This window comes from Erithacus rubecula (genome assembly GCF_903797595.1).
Source record: "Erithacus rubecula genome assembly, chromosome: 10".
In the NCBI taxonomy this organism is placed as follows: Eukaryota; Metazoa; Chordata; class Aves; order Passeriformes; family Muscicapidae; genus Erithacus; species Erithacus rubecula.
Window position 1 is genome coordinate 26,597,838 of NC_136662.1, and position 16,465 is coordinate 26,614,302.

The following is a 16,465-nucleotide window of genomic DNA, read 5'->3' on the forward strand; positions in this document are numbered from 1 at the left end:
TCCTGGACAGCATAAACACACAGGAGGATGCATTGCAGAGACTGGAAACACACCTCTTTGTGTGAAATACTGCTCTCACACAGAGGAGTGGCTCAAAAATTGCAAAAACCACCTCTGTTCAGAACTGATGTAGAAACCTACATGATCAAGACTGGGAATTGTTTGCTTTTCATTGATACTTTCTAGATAAACTCTCTGAGCAGAACAATTCAAAAGCCAAATGTATGTGTGTTGCCCTTTGGAACCAAAAAATGATCAAGATGTGAAGGTTTGAGATGGTTAAATGTTCCCTCCTGAGGCTGGGGATTAACAGTCTGGGCAAGTAGCAGAGGAGGGAAATAAACTAAAATATATATTAAAAAAAAAGTAAAATAAAAGAAGAAACTCTTAAGTGACCTGACAAGGGAAACTTAAATCTTATTTTTAAGATGTTCGGTTGTACTAAAGCTTGAAAAATTAAATCCACAGCTGTCTCCAGAGGACTATATCTCACTGAGAAAGCTTCAAGTAAGTTTATCATGTATCCAACACCTAGACATTGGACCTCAGGGACCACTAGGATAATATTTCCTCTGGATTAGCAAGAAAGCTAGCAAGTGACATTTGTATGAGACTAACTTTTAGTTTAAGGGGTTTTCTTATAAAATGATAAATGAAGAATGAGCACACTGGGAAGGAAAGTTCTTGCAGTTTGTAAATCTAATACATTCCCACTATTTGTTTAAAAATGTACTGTTATCTCCTAAATTAGTTTTATTTAGTGACACCAGTAATTTGATGTTTTTATGTCTGTCATCCTCTCAGTGAGGATCAATGTGTTCTTTATAAGCAATATTTTTAATCTCATAATCCCCTTTATGAGAAATGCTTTTAATTACAGAGACCACGAGCACTGGCACTGAGACAATATGTATGAAAAAAATTCTAGAGTGAAACTGTAGGAAACACAGGATGGGTCTGGCATGATTACAGTGCTTTCCTTCTTCTGGGATTCTTCACTACTAACCAATAAAGAGCAGGATATGTTGGAATGCTACTAATTAACTCACCTCTCTATGGACACATATGCCCCTGGGTTGCAGGGGAATCTCATGAAACATAAGAGATGCTCAGCTGGGTGAGGTAAGGACAGCTTTAATATGCTACCTCTGAAATCTGAAATCCAGTAGCAAACTGAGTTTTGTACAAAATAAAACTCAGACATCTGCAGATTTGTAGCACAGGGCACTTGTTTTTAAATATATTTCACTCTTTATCTGTCTATATAGAATACACTGGTGTGAAGAACAGGCCATGGATCCCCACAGCAAAATGCCAGCAGTCTGTGGATGGGTCACAGTAATGCATCATTACCTTGTTCTGCCCACAAAGAACACCAGTGACAGCTGTGTTTTCCAGCTCTTTAGAAAACCCCCAGTTACACACCTATGTGCTTCTCTGTGCCTGCACAGATGCACATGCAGGAGGTGGGATGAAGAAAAAGCATACAGAGCAAAATTAAATGGGGAAAGTGAAATAAGGGGAATGGCTTAAACAGCTTACAGATGGTAACTAAATTAGTTGAAAGCTGAAGGATTGTTTTTTCAACACACAGTTCAACAGCACTGTAAAACCCCCATTACTGTAACCCTGAAGCTCCTGAGAACCAGCAATTTCCAGAGCTCAACTCCTGGGCTCTTGTATTTTCTTACTCATGGGCCAGCCAGACCAGTCCCTGTTTTCCCCTTCTCCCAGTGCTTTCCAGACTCCTGGAAAGCACAGCTGGGAGGGTGAAGGAATGTTCTTCACCCCATGTTCCCTTCCACCTCTCAGGTCTTCTGCTGCCACCCCACACCATCACCATCCTCCTCTGACAGCCTCTTCCAGGTGCCCCAAATGCTCTCCTGCTTTTCCCTCACCAAGCAGGGCAAAGGGGCAAGTGAACTAAATCAAACCCAAGTCCAGCCTCTGCTTGGTTCCTTTCCACGATGGAAATAAAACAAATTAGCATCAGGACAGACCCTGGGAAAGGATTTACTCTACACTCACCCACATTCTCTTTCTTAAACTCCTGATATGAAAACTGGTAATAATGGGGAAACATCAACTCATAAATCCTAAGGTAAGTCATTCCATGTGTTAAGTGCTATCCCACTAAAATTTTATGCTTTATTTCAGGTTTGAATTCATTTATGAATGCCTCCTCTTGTACTTCCACTCTGCTACACTCCTGATGTGCTTTGGCTAAAATTAGGTGGAAACAAATACAAAAAATACTGCTATCTGTAAAAGCAGAAGAGTTTTCCCTGATATGAAGACAAATGCTGGTGTTGTCCACAACAGTTTAAAACTTAACAAAAAAATGTGGCTGTAAACTGTTGTGCAAAATCTTCACTTTTTTAAGGAAACAGCCAGTGTCTGAGGTATTTAGAATTAATATTGAAAATTTGATATTTCCCCCTTGAATCCATTTAAAATTAGTTAAGTCAAATGTCACCAGAGCAACACCACTTCAGCTGAGGTACTCATTCCTTGCTCTCCCTTTGCCTTTTTTGAACAAAAACTGGGGAAAAAAAAAAAGGCAATTATTGTTGTGCAAAGTACAAACAATTTGATGATCACAAGCAGAATCCCTTTCTTTTGAAGGGGAGGAATTCCTGATTTATGATGAAATATAGACTTGTTCAAGTGTAAAAGAGACCCCTCCTTGAAAACACTTTAGTTAGTGCTTAGCTTTATTACTGTGGCAAAATTAAGCATGTGCTTGAGGGGTTGCAGAGTCAGAACCATAAAATGTCACAGCCTTTATAGCTATGAGTCTGCTTTCTGCCTGCTGCATCTAATAAACATTAAGAGGTGAAATTCTGTCCCCACTGGGGTCAGTGATAAACTCTCATTGATTTCAGCTGAACCAGGATTTTTGCCCAAGAAATGCCCCCCATTGTCTTTAGGGGTCACAAGATGGCATGAACAGAGAGCCCATCTGTCCCTTCTTGTATGGACACTTCTAGATTTAAACTTTTTGGGCTGTCTGCCAGAAAATGAGAAGAAATGGAAAATACTGGCAGGTAGGTGTGGCACTTTGGGATGTACTTTAGTGGTGGATTTGGCAGTGTTAGGTTTATTCTTAAAAGTCTTTCCAACCTATGTGATTCTAAGACAATATACAACGTGCTTTTCTGTGTTCCTCCCAGCAAAATTCCCTCTTAAAGGCCTGGCCTAGAGTCAGGAAGTCCATGTAGGTGGTTATTTTACCACAGCCCCAGCTCCAGAAGGAGCTACAAGGCCATCAAAGATCAGTCCCATGGAAGGCAGCAATTCTGATTTCAGTAGGCTAAAGGAGGAAACAGCACACTCTACAGTGAACTCCCTATGGAGAGAACTTCTTTTTGCATCTTTAGATGTTTCTTTTTACATCTGAAACAATAGAAACCTACAGGTAATTTTCTTCCCTGGTTTGAATGAGTATTTGATTAAATATATTACAAAACAAATCAAGCTCTCCATGGAGAATCTTGTTCTCATTTTTGTGAAGTCTCATGTTCAAGAATAACAAAAGCACCCAGGATTTGCCAGCACAATCATGTGTCACACTGAAAATGCCCTTCTCCTGCACAGATGTCACTGCTGATCAAGAAGGCATTCAATAATCACCTTGATCTGTGCTCCAAGATTAATTCCATCCAGAAGAGTTAAGCCAGACCTTCCCTTTGCATATCAGATTTTGCTTTGCCTCATCTCACTTCCTCCTCCCAGTATAAACTTTTAAGCCCAGGGTTTATTACCTCCATTCCTCAATCCCTTACTGTGTGACAGCACATCAGAACAACATCATCTCCATCCCCCACTGAGCTGCACAGTCTAATCACCTAACATGTCTCCCTGGAAAGTCATCCTTTCAGAGTGCTCCACTTTATTTTAGCTAATAAAGAGTTCTTAAGGAGTTTTGTGCACAGCTCCTTTTACAAGGTCTAGGCAAATGTCTCATATTCATGATTCTTCCCTACAAAACCACTGATTTTTATTTTTTTTTCTTGAGATCAAGATGCAATCTTTGATGGACAGATTACAAATTTCAGGGTTGCTTTGGTTTCTCAACTCCACAAGACACAAGAGATTAGTCTATTACATTTTAACAATTCCATTTGCTACAGAAAAACTGTGCTGGTTATTTTGGTTGATTTTTTTTCTTTTTTCACAGATGTAAAAGAAACCAGTCCCAATGCATTTTCAACATGCAGCCTTCTCATGTACCAAAGGCTCATTGAAGACAGTGAAAACACCTTTTTTGATTTAAAAATCACTGCTAGTATTAGTACTTTTTGATCCTAAGAGAACAAACAAAAAGAAATAAAATCAAGTTTACCATGAGGCAAAGTGGTGGGTGTTGCTCCAATGTCACCAATTGTATTCTGTCCATCTGGTTAATAACATCTGTCTGCAGCTTGACCAAAAAACATAAATTTGGAGGTTTTTGCATAAAAATGTTGTTAATTACTCCATCTGTGCTTATTCTACCATAAATATATATACATATAAACATACATACATATACCATATGAGAACACTTCAGTTCTGTCTTTTCTTCTGTTTTTAACCCACTTGCTTCACTCCTCTCGCCCAGCTTCTCCTCATGTATCTTCCTCCCCCATTCTCTTCCTATTCTGATTTTCTCTGCAACTCTCATGCTCTTTCACACCCTCCTTTACATTCCCTAACTACAAAAAAAAAAAAAAAATCTCTTGTTCAACCTGACTCCAGAACAGTATTTCTTACAGCTGTTCTATGAAAGAAAAACAAACTACTCCAAAACAAAAGAACCTAAACAAAATAAAAGAAACCCAAACAAAAGAAAAAAAAAAGAAGAAACATAAAAATCTTGTCTATTCCAGCTTCTGCTTGCAACTTGATCACCATTCTGTCCCAAATATCACCCTCTTTTTCCTTCTGTTTGTACATACTTCTACCATGCAGGTGAGGGGATCTCCAGAATCCCACCCCATAAATCTCACCACACTAGAAGGAAAGGGATGGAAGGAATTGTGCAAAACACCAACAGAAGCTCAGGGCTTCTATAGAGTGAAACCTCAGGCAGCACATGCCCTACAATTTAATTTAGAAGGATCTACCATGCAATGCATGGGTTTTGGTGTTTATGCCATGTGGTTTTCTAACCCAGCATCAACTGGTTGTCACTGACCAAGAGAATTGTCTGATCTTGGCAGTGTTGGTGGCTCAATACCCACAAAGCTGAGATATTTCACTTGGACTCTTCCAGGCTTTGCTGTCCCTTCAAGTCCTGACAAGCAGCCAATTTCAGCTCAAACATCATGGCACACTTAACTGGAATAAACGTTCCTATTTTTCAGTTTTCACATTCTTTTGTATCCTTCTCATCTTGTAATCTTTGGCCTGTTTTCCATAGGTATCTAAAATTAGACTCCATTAACAGGCATATGTGACCAGATAAATAAGTAAATTCATAGTGAAATAAATGGAGACTGTCAGGTATTTAGTGCTCAGTAAATATCAGACTATTAACATGGCTTCAGAGTTTAATGTTTGGCTTATGCTTATCTAGAGAGCTGCTGAAATCACTGGAGAATTACCATTCTGATTAGGTAGCTGTATTTTTTTTCCTTGATGACAATATTACTGTGCTAAAAATAGAATAAGCCTAGTAACAAAGGTATTATATTTCAGCAATGTTTTGTAAATTTATTGCACTAAGGTAGCACTTCATATTTCACAGACTATTTTCTTTTTCCATTTTCTTTTAAAACAGAGGCAGGCACTGTGTGGATTCCACAAAATATTTTATTCTGCTCAGCTGCACATTGTGCAAATATAAAAATTCTTAGTCTTCTATGGGATCAGTAGACATTAAGTATTTATGCTTAATATTTTGCCACAATAAAAACCAAAAGCTTTGTTGCCTATTATTTATTCCTGCAATACCCCTGTGACTCTGGGTAGATAGAACTTTACGGGGCAGCAAAGATTACTCCAGAAAATTACATTAAGATCCTTTCTGAGACTTCTTGGATATGATGCTGCTTGTTCTTTAGAGCAGCTTGGGGACAAGATTAAGGGACTGCCAAGTCCTTGAAACGCAGCTGATTGTAGTGACGCCCAAGTTTAGAAACTTAATTTTTGTCTACATACTTAGGGTGGAAAAAAAAACCCCAAAAGCAGCTTCTTCCCTTAATTTCCTTAAATTTTCTTTAATTTCCTTTAATTTCCTGACGCCTCATGAGGGGCCGGGGCAGCGCCTCCCCCGCGCCTGCAGGGGGCGCTAACGGGGCGGGAAAGGCGGGAGCGGGAGGGCGGCGCGCATGCGCGCGGGGAGGGGAGAGGGAGCGGCGGCGCGTGCTCAGAGCGCGCGCTCGGGGCGCGGCGCGGGGCGGGGCGGGGCTGGCGCGGGGCGGGGCTCGCGCTCTCCCTGGTAACGAGCACCGCGCGCGCGGGGCCGCGCCCTGCCCGGGCCGCCCCCCCCCATCCCCTCACGGCCCCCTCACCGCCGCCATGCAGAGCGAGGACGCCCGGTACCTCAAGAGGTAACCGGCGGGGTGGGCACGGGGCGCGGCGGTTCGGGGTGGGGCGGGGGTGTCGCGGACGTTGAGGCGGATGGAGTGTGTCAGGTTATGGGGTGTGAGGCACAGGTGTTGCGGGGTTTGCAGAGGGGTGGGCGGGCGGTTGTGGTTGGGAGAATGTAGGGGAGCTGAGGGTGTGGTGGGTTGGGGATGGATGGGAAATGACAATGGAGGGTGTTGTGAGGGGAGTGGAGATGAATGTGGTGTTTAGCCTGGGGAAGAGGTGACTCTGAGGTGACCTTATCACTCTCTACAACTTCTTAAAAGATGTTTGTGGTCAGGTGTGGTAGGTCTCTTTCTCCAGGCAGCACTGACAGAACCAGAGGACACAGTCTTAAGCTGCACCAAGAGAAGTATAGGTTGGATATTAGGGAAAAGCTTTTTACAGAAAGAGTGATAAAGCATTGGAATGGTTTGCCCACCATCCCTGGACGTGGCACTCGGTGCCATGATTTAGCTGAGGTGTTGGGCTGGGCTGGACTCGATGATCTTGGAGGTCTCTGCCAGCCTGGTGGTTGTGTGTGTGTTTAAAGGTGGGTGGAGGCATTGCAAGTGAGGAGTGGCTGGAAGGTGACTGGGGGTTTGGGAATGGCACATAGGTTTGTTTAGGTGTGAACCTGTCCCAAGCCTATTTGGCAGAAGATTTGGATGAGGACTGGGAGAGTTAGGGATGAGTGAAGGTTCCAAAGGCAAGGCAGGCAGAGAGATGGAGTGGGGAGATGGTGGAGTTTGGAGGGGTGCTCTGGCCATTTTCTGGTTTGTTTGATAGGAGGCACTGAAGTGACAGTAGGTTGAGAGGAGAATAGGTGCTATTAGGAGATGGGTGGAGAGGATTATTGGGTGTTAGTGCTGGGATGGGGCAGCTGGGCTGGTTTGGGGATCAGGGATGGGATAAGAGGCAGTAAGGCCAGGCTCAGGGAGCAGCTGGGAGTCTGATTCAGAGGAGATGTTAACAGTGTGGTATGGCTGATTGGGCAGGACAAGTAAAGCGAATGGAAGAGGTGACTGTGGTGTATAAAGTGTGTGATCTGAGTTTGATGTTGCAGGTGTGATGAATGTATGGTGCCTTTTATCTGCCTGTTTGGCAGTGAGACCAGTCAGCCTAAAGAACAGGGCCTGAGTGGACAACTCTTGGATCTCTGTCAGTTGTTTCAGAGCAAAAGTGAATCAATCCCAAAAGATGCCAGGTCATCTAGGCCTCTGTTCAGATGTGATGTGTGGACAGTGTCACCTTATCCTATCATGCTGGTGATTTTATCCATCATGTCTTGGATCCTAAGGAGTTCCTGTTCTTGTTTTTTACTTCCTTTCCACTTACTATTATTTGCAGAACTTCCTGTTTAGGCTGCCTAGGTTTTGCTTTTTCTCCCCTTCTGTGCCACATATTAAGACCTGTAGTTGGAAACAGTGGAGGGAGAAAAACCCTTTTGGTAGTCTTTGAACATCAGTTCTGTCATAACAATGCCACGATGGGTGAAAATCAAATGGCCACTCTCAATTAAATCAACAGCTGTAACTTCAGAGTAGTGCCTGTTTTTTTAGCCTTACCTATTCAGCTTGCCTTACGTGATTTTGTAGGAATCTTTGTTTTGTAGTCATCCCTGCAACAGGTGTAGTTATCTCTCTTTTTGGGGAGCACAAATCCAAACCTACCTGCTGTGCTGTTTAATGTGAAAATCTGGTCTTCCTCTGCTCCCTGCTTCCCTTTGTCATCCTCCATGGGCACTCCCCCTCCCACCAAGTCTGACTTGCTGAGATTTGTTCTTGGATTTTCAGCCTTACCCACGTGCGCCGTTTGTCCCACTTTTCATTAAGATAGTTTGCTTTTGCTTTTTCCCCTTAAAAGAATTAGTTAATAAAGGATATTAACACTCCAGCTTTGGTTATGTGAGCTCAGCTTGCCCAGCTTTTGTCTGTAGAAAAGGCCTTCCTCTTTTAAACCATGAACTGAGCTGAGTTCTTGTTGACAAAGCAAGCAGTGAAGTGAAAGGACAGGCTGATGTGCATGAGAGCTTCCCAGTGCATTGCTGATTCTACTCATTATAATATTTGCAGTTTTAAATGCTTTATGAAGTGATTTACAGAGTTGAAATGTGTAGAAAATCGTTAAAGAAGATGTTTGTAGATTTGGAAGAGAGGAGGGGATTTCTTTCTGTAAATAAAGATTTATCTCGTGATGCTGACTATCTGAATGCAGTGTTTCCCAAATGAAAAACAGCTTCAGTGGCTGGGGAGTACAATTTAATCTAAGTCCTCAAGCATTTCACAAGGTAGGATTTTCAGAGAGAGAACTTGGCTGTGTATTGATTTGTGACTTCATTAGCTCAGAAATAGCTCAGGCAGGGAGGGCATTTGTCAGTGTGAGAAGGCAGACAATCTCTGCAGCTGTAAGTTCTTCAGTCTGTCCCTCTGAAATTAAAAATTAAATATGGGAACCCCCAACCTACAGCAGAAGTCCTAAAACTGTTTAAGCAGTCTTAAGCTAAGGCTCTCCTGGTGGCTAAGCTCATCAGTGGTTTACTGCTGCCAAAAGGAGGAGGTTTACTCCTCCTTTTCCTTGATAATAAGTAGGAAGTGTTGTTCCTTCTCTACAGAGCACTTTAATTCTGTTGCACAGTGAAAAACTTCCTCTCTCCAAAACATGGAGAGTTTTCTGTTGGATATCTGGAATTGACTGTGACAGGGATTGATGAGCCCTCATGTTGAACTCCAAGGTGACTGCCAGGAGCAGGGAAAATATGGGAAGATCAAATCCTTTTGGCAATGATGAGCTGTTAGTTCAGCTTTATTCTTGTAAAGCTTTACCAAACTCCTGTTCTCTACCTGTCCTTTTCTTTATATCTGTAAATATTACTAAGCTGTCACTGACCAGAGCTTTGACTGTCAGAAGCCTGTTTGCAGTTGGCATCTCCTGATAGATCCTAATGTGGGAGAAATATATTTGGAGGAGGGGAGTGAGAGTGGATTCTTTTGAAAAAGATTTGCCATAAATTTTCAGTCCTGCAAAACTCTACCTTGTGAGAACCAAGAACAGACTGTAATGAAATAAATCCTTCATGGTACTGTTGAAGGGGAACAAACCCCAGTCTCTTCACAAAATCCCAAGTCATAATGAGAGTTTTGCTATACTCTCAGGAAAATGTTACTCTCTAGCAGGGAAATGTTTTGGTTTGCTCTATGGTATGTCCTTGCAGGGCTGGTAGTTGAACTGTACTCTTCGTTTCCCAAGCAGACCTTCCTGTGGTTTGTGGGGTTTTTTGGGCAGCTGTATCTCAATACAAAGGTATTTTTTCAGCTGTGTTCTGCAGAAGGGAAAGTGTCCACCAGAGTAGCTAGGTAGATGAAGACACATTTCAAACATTTTCTGCTGAGAGTAGTTACACCACAGGCTGCATCTGGATTTGCTGACATTTCCAGCTTTATGAAGTTGAAGTTGTTTTCCCATATCTAACCCAATGCTGCAGCTACCTGCTATCTCCTACATGCTCATATGACTGCTGGTAAAGCCACTTGTAATTATCTTCATGGACATGATCTGTTTAAAAAACCTGAACACCCAACAGAAAACCCACTCCACACTCCAAAAGCCAAACCCACATTTTGAGGTGGTTGTAATTTGCAGTGTTCTAGCAGCCTGGCTCATGGCACAGCTGTACATATTGGCAGTACTGAGTGGAAAAGAGACAAGTGACATCCTTACCAATAAATAGATATGTGTCACTGTGTTCTCTGGATGTGCTCTACCACTGCTTGAAGACAGAAATGAGATGTTAGCTTCATCCATCTGGGCCTTTCTTCAGGACCCTTGGATCTGCATGTACACAGAATTGTTGTCACAAATGAGGAGAGAGCAGAACAGGGCCTTTTGGCACTGACATATCCCAGAGTGCTTCCCTGGAGAATTGTTCTCCCAAGATGTGTAGCTCTAGAAAAGCAGATAGACATGGTTTATATCTTTTGATGGCAGCTGTTGATTTTTGTAATCCCTCAAGCCTGGCAGCATGCACAGTGAGGTGAAGAACAGTAGCAGAGAGGTTTGTGTTGCAGGAGAGAATAGTTAAATTGAGATACAAATTATTTGTAGTTCAGTCTCATAGAATTGTAACCACTAAGAGTTAGCCAAGAGAATGACAAAAAATTCCATTTTTAGAGGACTGTAGTAAGTGAAGGCCATTAGACAAAGATTTGTCAATACTGACAAGGTAATTGAGAATCAAATGGGAAATTCACCTGCTTGGTGCAATGCATCTTTTTACTCATTGTGGTGATGTGGAACTGGATAACTTTGATTTCTTTCCTGATTCTGTGAGTAAGGGTTGTCCAGTGGCTTGAATATTTCTGTACTACAGGCAATAGTGGCATGGCCACTAGCCCCAGGCTTTGGTTCAGCTGTGTGAGATGGAATATGGGATGGAAGGAGAGCACTGCTTGGGTTTAGGGTTTACTTAAAATAGGAGGCAGGTAACTGATTTCTGCTCTGGTGTATTTTTTTAGCTTTTAATTTAATCCATTTTTTCCCCTTTATGACAGGAAGGTAAAAGGAGGTAACATAGATGTGCATCCATCTGAGAAAGCCCTCATTGTCCATTATGAAGTGGAAGCAACGATTCTGGGAGAGCTGGGAGACCCCATGCTGGGGGAGCGCAAGGAATGTCAGAAAATGTAAGATCTGATGTAACTCTGATACTTTATTTCAGTTTTTGTAGTCATAGATTCAATATCTGAGAATACCACCTACCTCTGAGAAATTGTAGTTTATAATCTTTGTGCAACTCAGTGCTGGACTAGCAGAGGGTTTCAAAGCCAGGAAATAACATGTGCTTAGGAGTGAACATCTGAAACACACATTGTAAATTGCTTTTCAGCCTTGTCCTTTAAGCTGTTTTGTAAAAAAAGTGATGACTCCTGTTTTACATGATGGGTAGTTGAGGCAGAGAAAAGTGAAGTGATTGTTTCCTGTGCAAATGCTAGTTCATGTTGGAGCAAAAAGTACCCTTGAACCTCCTGACAGCCTCATACTCCTGCTGTTGGCTCTCCTGTTGTTTTGATCTGCCCCTGCCCAACCAGTGAATTCACTACTTTGTCTGCATTTCACTTTTGCTTGGTTAATTTCTTTCAAGACCATTAAAATATTTCCTGCTGGAAAAGCCCAGAGAGCTATTGTAACTTCAGTTTTCAAGCTGCAAGGTTGGACCTATTCTAGGGGAGTTTTATCTCTGTACTGATTTCTGTTTGAAAATTTGAGCTGAAGTGGCTGCCTGTGTGAGTGCATGTTAGAAGAATAATTGGGGGAAAAAGAAAAGAGAATCCTTAAATTGTCTTAAATTTTTGAAGCTCTCAAAAGCATTCTTCTGTCATCAGATGAATCAGCATAACTTGCATCTGCAAGGTTCTGGAATTCCTTGTTTTTCTACCCTGTTTTTAATGCCCACAGAGTTTTCTTACTGCTCACTGCTTGTGGACCTGACTGCAGATCTGCCAGAGCTGTGGGAGACTCCTGGCACTGCAAAAGAACCTTTTTTTGCAGACAACACCCACAACTGTCTCTCATTTGGGACTTTTTTGTATGCAGTACTCCTTTGTGGTCCTGTGCATTTTTATGGGGTATATTGCAAATCAATTACTGTCTTTTATATTTAAGATGTTGTAAGGGATCTGTTCGTACAGCTGCCTTTAATGTTGCTGCTTGTCAGATCATGAACAGTTATGCTCCACCAAATCTGTTTGGCAGTTGCTTGCCATTTGGAGTTCAGAGACACCACTTTGACATGAAAGGCACAGGCACTGGGTGTATCAGAATCATTTCTGCTTCAAGAAATTCACGACTGTGTAAACATAATCAAAGGACTGAAGAGGAAAAAAAAAATAAAAACTGAAAAAAGGACTTGTCTGTGTTGCAGAATTCGGCTGAAAAGTCTTAATGCAAATACAGACATTGGTTCCTTGGCTCGGAAGGTTGTTGAAGAATGCAAGCTCATTCACCCCTCCAAGCTTGCAGAAGTGGAGCAGCTGCTGTACTACCTGCAGAACCGCAGAGATTCCTCAGCAGCAAAAGGTAAAAGTACAGGAGCAAAGTAGCTTGGGACTGGGGTGCCTCAGCCTTGAGCAAATAGTGAGGTGTTTCTAGCTGAGAGCCCAGTGTGCCTGATGTACCAGTTCTCTGGGGGTGGTGACAGTAGGGGACATGTATGGTTTATCACTCTTGGAAACAGTTCTGGTCTTGAAGTGAGACAACAACCAAATTTGTTTTATTATTTTGGTTACACTTAGTATTGTTGCTTCTTACTGGCTGCCTTGTGCTTTAGCAGGACTTGGGAGGTACAGATTCTGCTATTGGGTGCAGCCTTGTCGTATTACATCTGCACTTACAGTAACATCAGAAGTCTGTAGACTTTGTAGACACTGTAGACAGTGTGCCTAGGAATCTGAGCTGTGTGTAAAGCTGGAGAGACAGCCTGGGCTGTTTCTCCCATCTTATATTAAGTTCCTGGCCTCTAGGTGCTCCTATTTTATCTTAAGTTCAGCTTAAACTTTCTGCTCAGGGAACAGTTGAATATTTAACATGAGGTTCTACACTGCTTTGCAGTTATCAAGGTTTATTGCAACCATGGAATGGTAAGCTTTGTTCTGGAGCTGGATTCCTAGTGAGACAAATTTAAAATGAAGACTTGTGTTATACATGGGGTTTAATTATGAGAGCTTTGCATGTTTTACCCTCTCTCACTCTGCAGTTCTGTGTCTTGGTGTGTCACACGACACAAGCAGAATCAAAGCTGCTGAGGTCTCTCACTATGGGAGTGAGTGTTGTCACTTTGGGCTTGCTCTGAGGTTTGTCACCCTCTGTCTCCCCAGCTGATTGGGCTATCACTGAACATTTAAACTGAATAGTCAAAAAGCAGCTGAGGATTTAGTTTACCCCCTAGGGACTGTTCAGCTTCAGAAACCTGTATTAGTCTGGCAGGTCAGCTGGATACAAAAGGACTTTGAGCTTGATATAACTAGAGTGTTCACTATGAGATCACTGGATTTGTGTTTGGTCTGTGTTTGTAACTTAACTGCACTCATGTCTTATTCTTTATAGAAAAAAAGGAGAAAACCAGCAAGCCAAAAGATCCACCCCCATTTGAAGGGACAGAGGTAAATATTGGTGATAAAAGAGAGGTGCAAACCCTGTTTACTACTTCAGTAAGCAGTTACAAAAGAGAGGAGGGGAGAGGAAATGCTGAATTCTTGTGGTTTTTTAAACAAAGAACTTGGTTTGGAAATACTGCACAATGGAAGAAAATTATCTCCATAAAGGGTAAAATATTTGACATGCATACTTGCCCCTCCAAGTATAGCACACAGCAGGACAGCCAGTGAGGTCTGGAACATTGGACAGGACACAGAGTTGTGTCTGAGCATCCTTTGATTTTTAGGAATTATCTCCTTATATTTCCTGGTGTTCATTGGCAGTGATTCTGCATATGGTGGGGTTTTTGAACTTGTATTTTATTTTTGCCTAAGATATATACTCAAAAGCTGAATGCCCTTTGCTGGTGTTGAATTGGCATCTCTCTCTGTGAAACCTTTGCTTCTGCCTGCTTGCAGATTGATGAAGTTGCCAATATCAATGACATGGATGAGTACATTGAGTTACTGTACGAGGACATTCCTGACAAGGTGCGTGGCTCTGCCCTCATCCTGCAGCTGGCCAGGAATCCTGATAATTTGGAAGAGCTGCTTATGAATGGTAATTTTAAAATCCAATGGTAATTTCTCTTCATATGCTGGTAATTTGTATCCAGGGAAAAGTAGTTCACCTTTAATTTGGGATTTTCTTTAGCTTGCTAAGATCTATCTCTATATAATAAGGTGGCCATCAAAGTCTGGTTGGGTCTCTGCAAATGGATGCTGCTCAGACTGGTCTTAGGTGAGCCTAATACTGAAATCTTCCTGGCCTCTGCAGGCTTCAGCTTTTTTTTTCTGTTCCTAGCTATTTTGATGCTTAATTAACTTCAGCTGGCATTAGTGCTGGAAATGGGAATGTATTATATCCTGTAGATGAGGAAACTTACCTTGAAAAAGGGATTTGCAAGCAAGCTGACATAAGTTAATTTTGTGATTTTCTTTCTTTGCTCCTTTGTCTCTTTTGCTGAGCCCTTGTACCCTCACATTCCTTGAGTGAGTGATGACTTCAATACATGCCCATCTTGCAATGTCACCACAGAAGATGGAATGGGATGGGAATGGTGAGCCATGAAATAATGGCTTGTCCCTATGAGTTGTTGAAAATACTTTAGTGCTTGGTCTTTCCAGTTGCTGCTTTTCTGATCAAGTAACATGGTGTACATGAAGAGAGACTAGCTAGGTGAATGAAAAGGTGAGATTAAATAGGAAAAGGACAAACAAAATTATTAAATAATATGAAGTAGATTCAAGGGGAAAAATAAATAGATAAATGAGAAAATACTATCTGTCAAGGTGGAATTAAAGGGTATTTGAAAGTGAAAATTGTTTTTTTTAGTCAGGGGGCACAATGAAGTATGGAACACAGAGATGGCAAAGGCCACAAGATCTGAAGTTTAGTGGTAGTTTTAAGATGACTTTGGTGTTAGGTTGCACTTTATTTCCATGTTGCTGCCTCTTAGGGTTTGTGACAGGGTGACCATCCAGAGTCCTTTCTGATACTCTCTTCAAACAGAACTGGTGTGCAGTGTTGCCTGTTAAAGTGAGGTACCTGTGAAAGTGTTCCAGTACAAAACTGATAAATGTAGAATAAGGTGTATTCAAATTCTGAGGCTCACAAACTAAAAAGCAGGGGCACAAAATGCTGATGCTTCTCTAAATCTTTTTTCACTTCAGAAACTGCCCTGGGTGCATTGGCTAGAGTGCTGAGGGAAGACTGGAAGCAAAGCATTGAACTGGCTACCAATATAATTTACATTTTCTTCTGCTTTTCGAGGTGAGTGCAGACTCCCTGGGTTTAGAAACATTAAAAAATGTGTAGCTCTGCTTAGTGGCTTTTCATTTGCTTTCTGCTCTGCACTACAAAACTTCACTGAAACATGAAAAACAGACACAAACATGCTTGTCCCTCAATTTTATCACTTATAACAAGAAGAACTTGTGGTGAGGCAGTTTGTAAGAGAGCTGGGAAGAAACTAATAAAGATGGTGACTCATAGCTTTGTCACAAATGAAGGGTGGCTGAGCTGCCACCATGAATTTCCATCTGCACTCCTACAGGGAAGAAACAATACTCAATTCTGAAGTGAGCATTTGCTCTTATTTAGCTATGCCAGTGTTTCAGCATACCCTGCCTAGAAATAATTCAAGCAGAAATGGCATTTACCTTGATTTTAGGTCTCTATTATATTTCTGGGGGGGAGAGTGTGCTCTGAAGTACTTGCAGTATGGAAGGCAGGGCTGAAGGAAAAACCTTTTCCTTTATGTATGAAAATTGGAGTGTGTTTTCATTTTGATCTGGAACAACAAACTGTTCCTTGTCTTTCTACAAGTTGAGAAAATGTTCATGTTTTCAGGGATTGTTCTTATTTTGAAATAATTTTCCAGTAGGGAGGTGCTATAATGGGGCACACTGCAAATACCTTTTTTAATATTTCATGTGGTGCACTATTGCTACCATAGATGTCAAAACAGATATGGAGTTGTTGGCATTTAATCCTCACAAGTATTATTTCTTCAATGTAGTTTCTCTCAATTTCATGGGATAATCACACATTACAAAATTGGAGCTCTGTGTATGAATATCATAGACCATGAACTGAAGAGACATGAGCTTTGGCAGGAGGAGCTTGCTAAAAAGAAGAAAGCTGATATCCTTTTGATGTTCTAGCATAGCCTGATGGCTTCTTACTTGTCTTGATGAGTGTTGTTTGGTTACACATGAAG

The 16,465-nt window shown here is 41.7% G+C and overlaps 1 protein-coding gene across 8 annotated transcripts in view; it reads left to right on the top strand.

Moving 5' to 3' along the window:
* The first annotated feature begins 6,361 nt into the window (after positions 1-6,361).
* KIFAP3 (kinesin associated protein 3) overlaps positions 6,362-16,465 on the top strand; it is a 67,358-nt gene continuing 57,254 nt past the window's right edge. For 6 of the 8 annotated variants that reach the window (XM_079314389.1, XM_079314387.1, XM_079314392.1 and 3 more), the window contains exons 1-7: positions 6,363-6,536; positions 11,103-11,234; positions 12,473-12,627; positions 13,654-13,709; positions 14,163-14,304; positions 15,417-15,516; positions 16,265-16,389. In XM_079314389.1, the coding sequence (XP_079170515.1) occupies positions 6,505-6,536; positions 11,103-11,234; positions 12,473-12,627; positions 13,654-13,709; positions 14,163-14,304; positions 15,417-15,516; positions 16,265-16,389 (742 nt within the window). In that variant the 5' untranslated portion in view covers positions 6,363-6,504. Of the gene's footprint in view, positions 6,537-9,565; positions 9,637-11,102; positions 11,235-12,472; positions 12,628-13,653; positions 13,710-14,162; positions 14,305-15,416; positions 15,517-16,264; positions 16,390-16,465 lie in introns of those variants that run through there. The other 2 variants (XM_079314394.1, XM_079314393.1) reach the window with 2 other exon arrangements.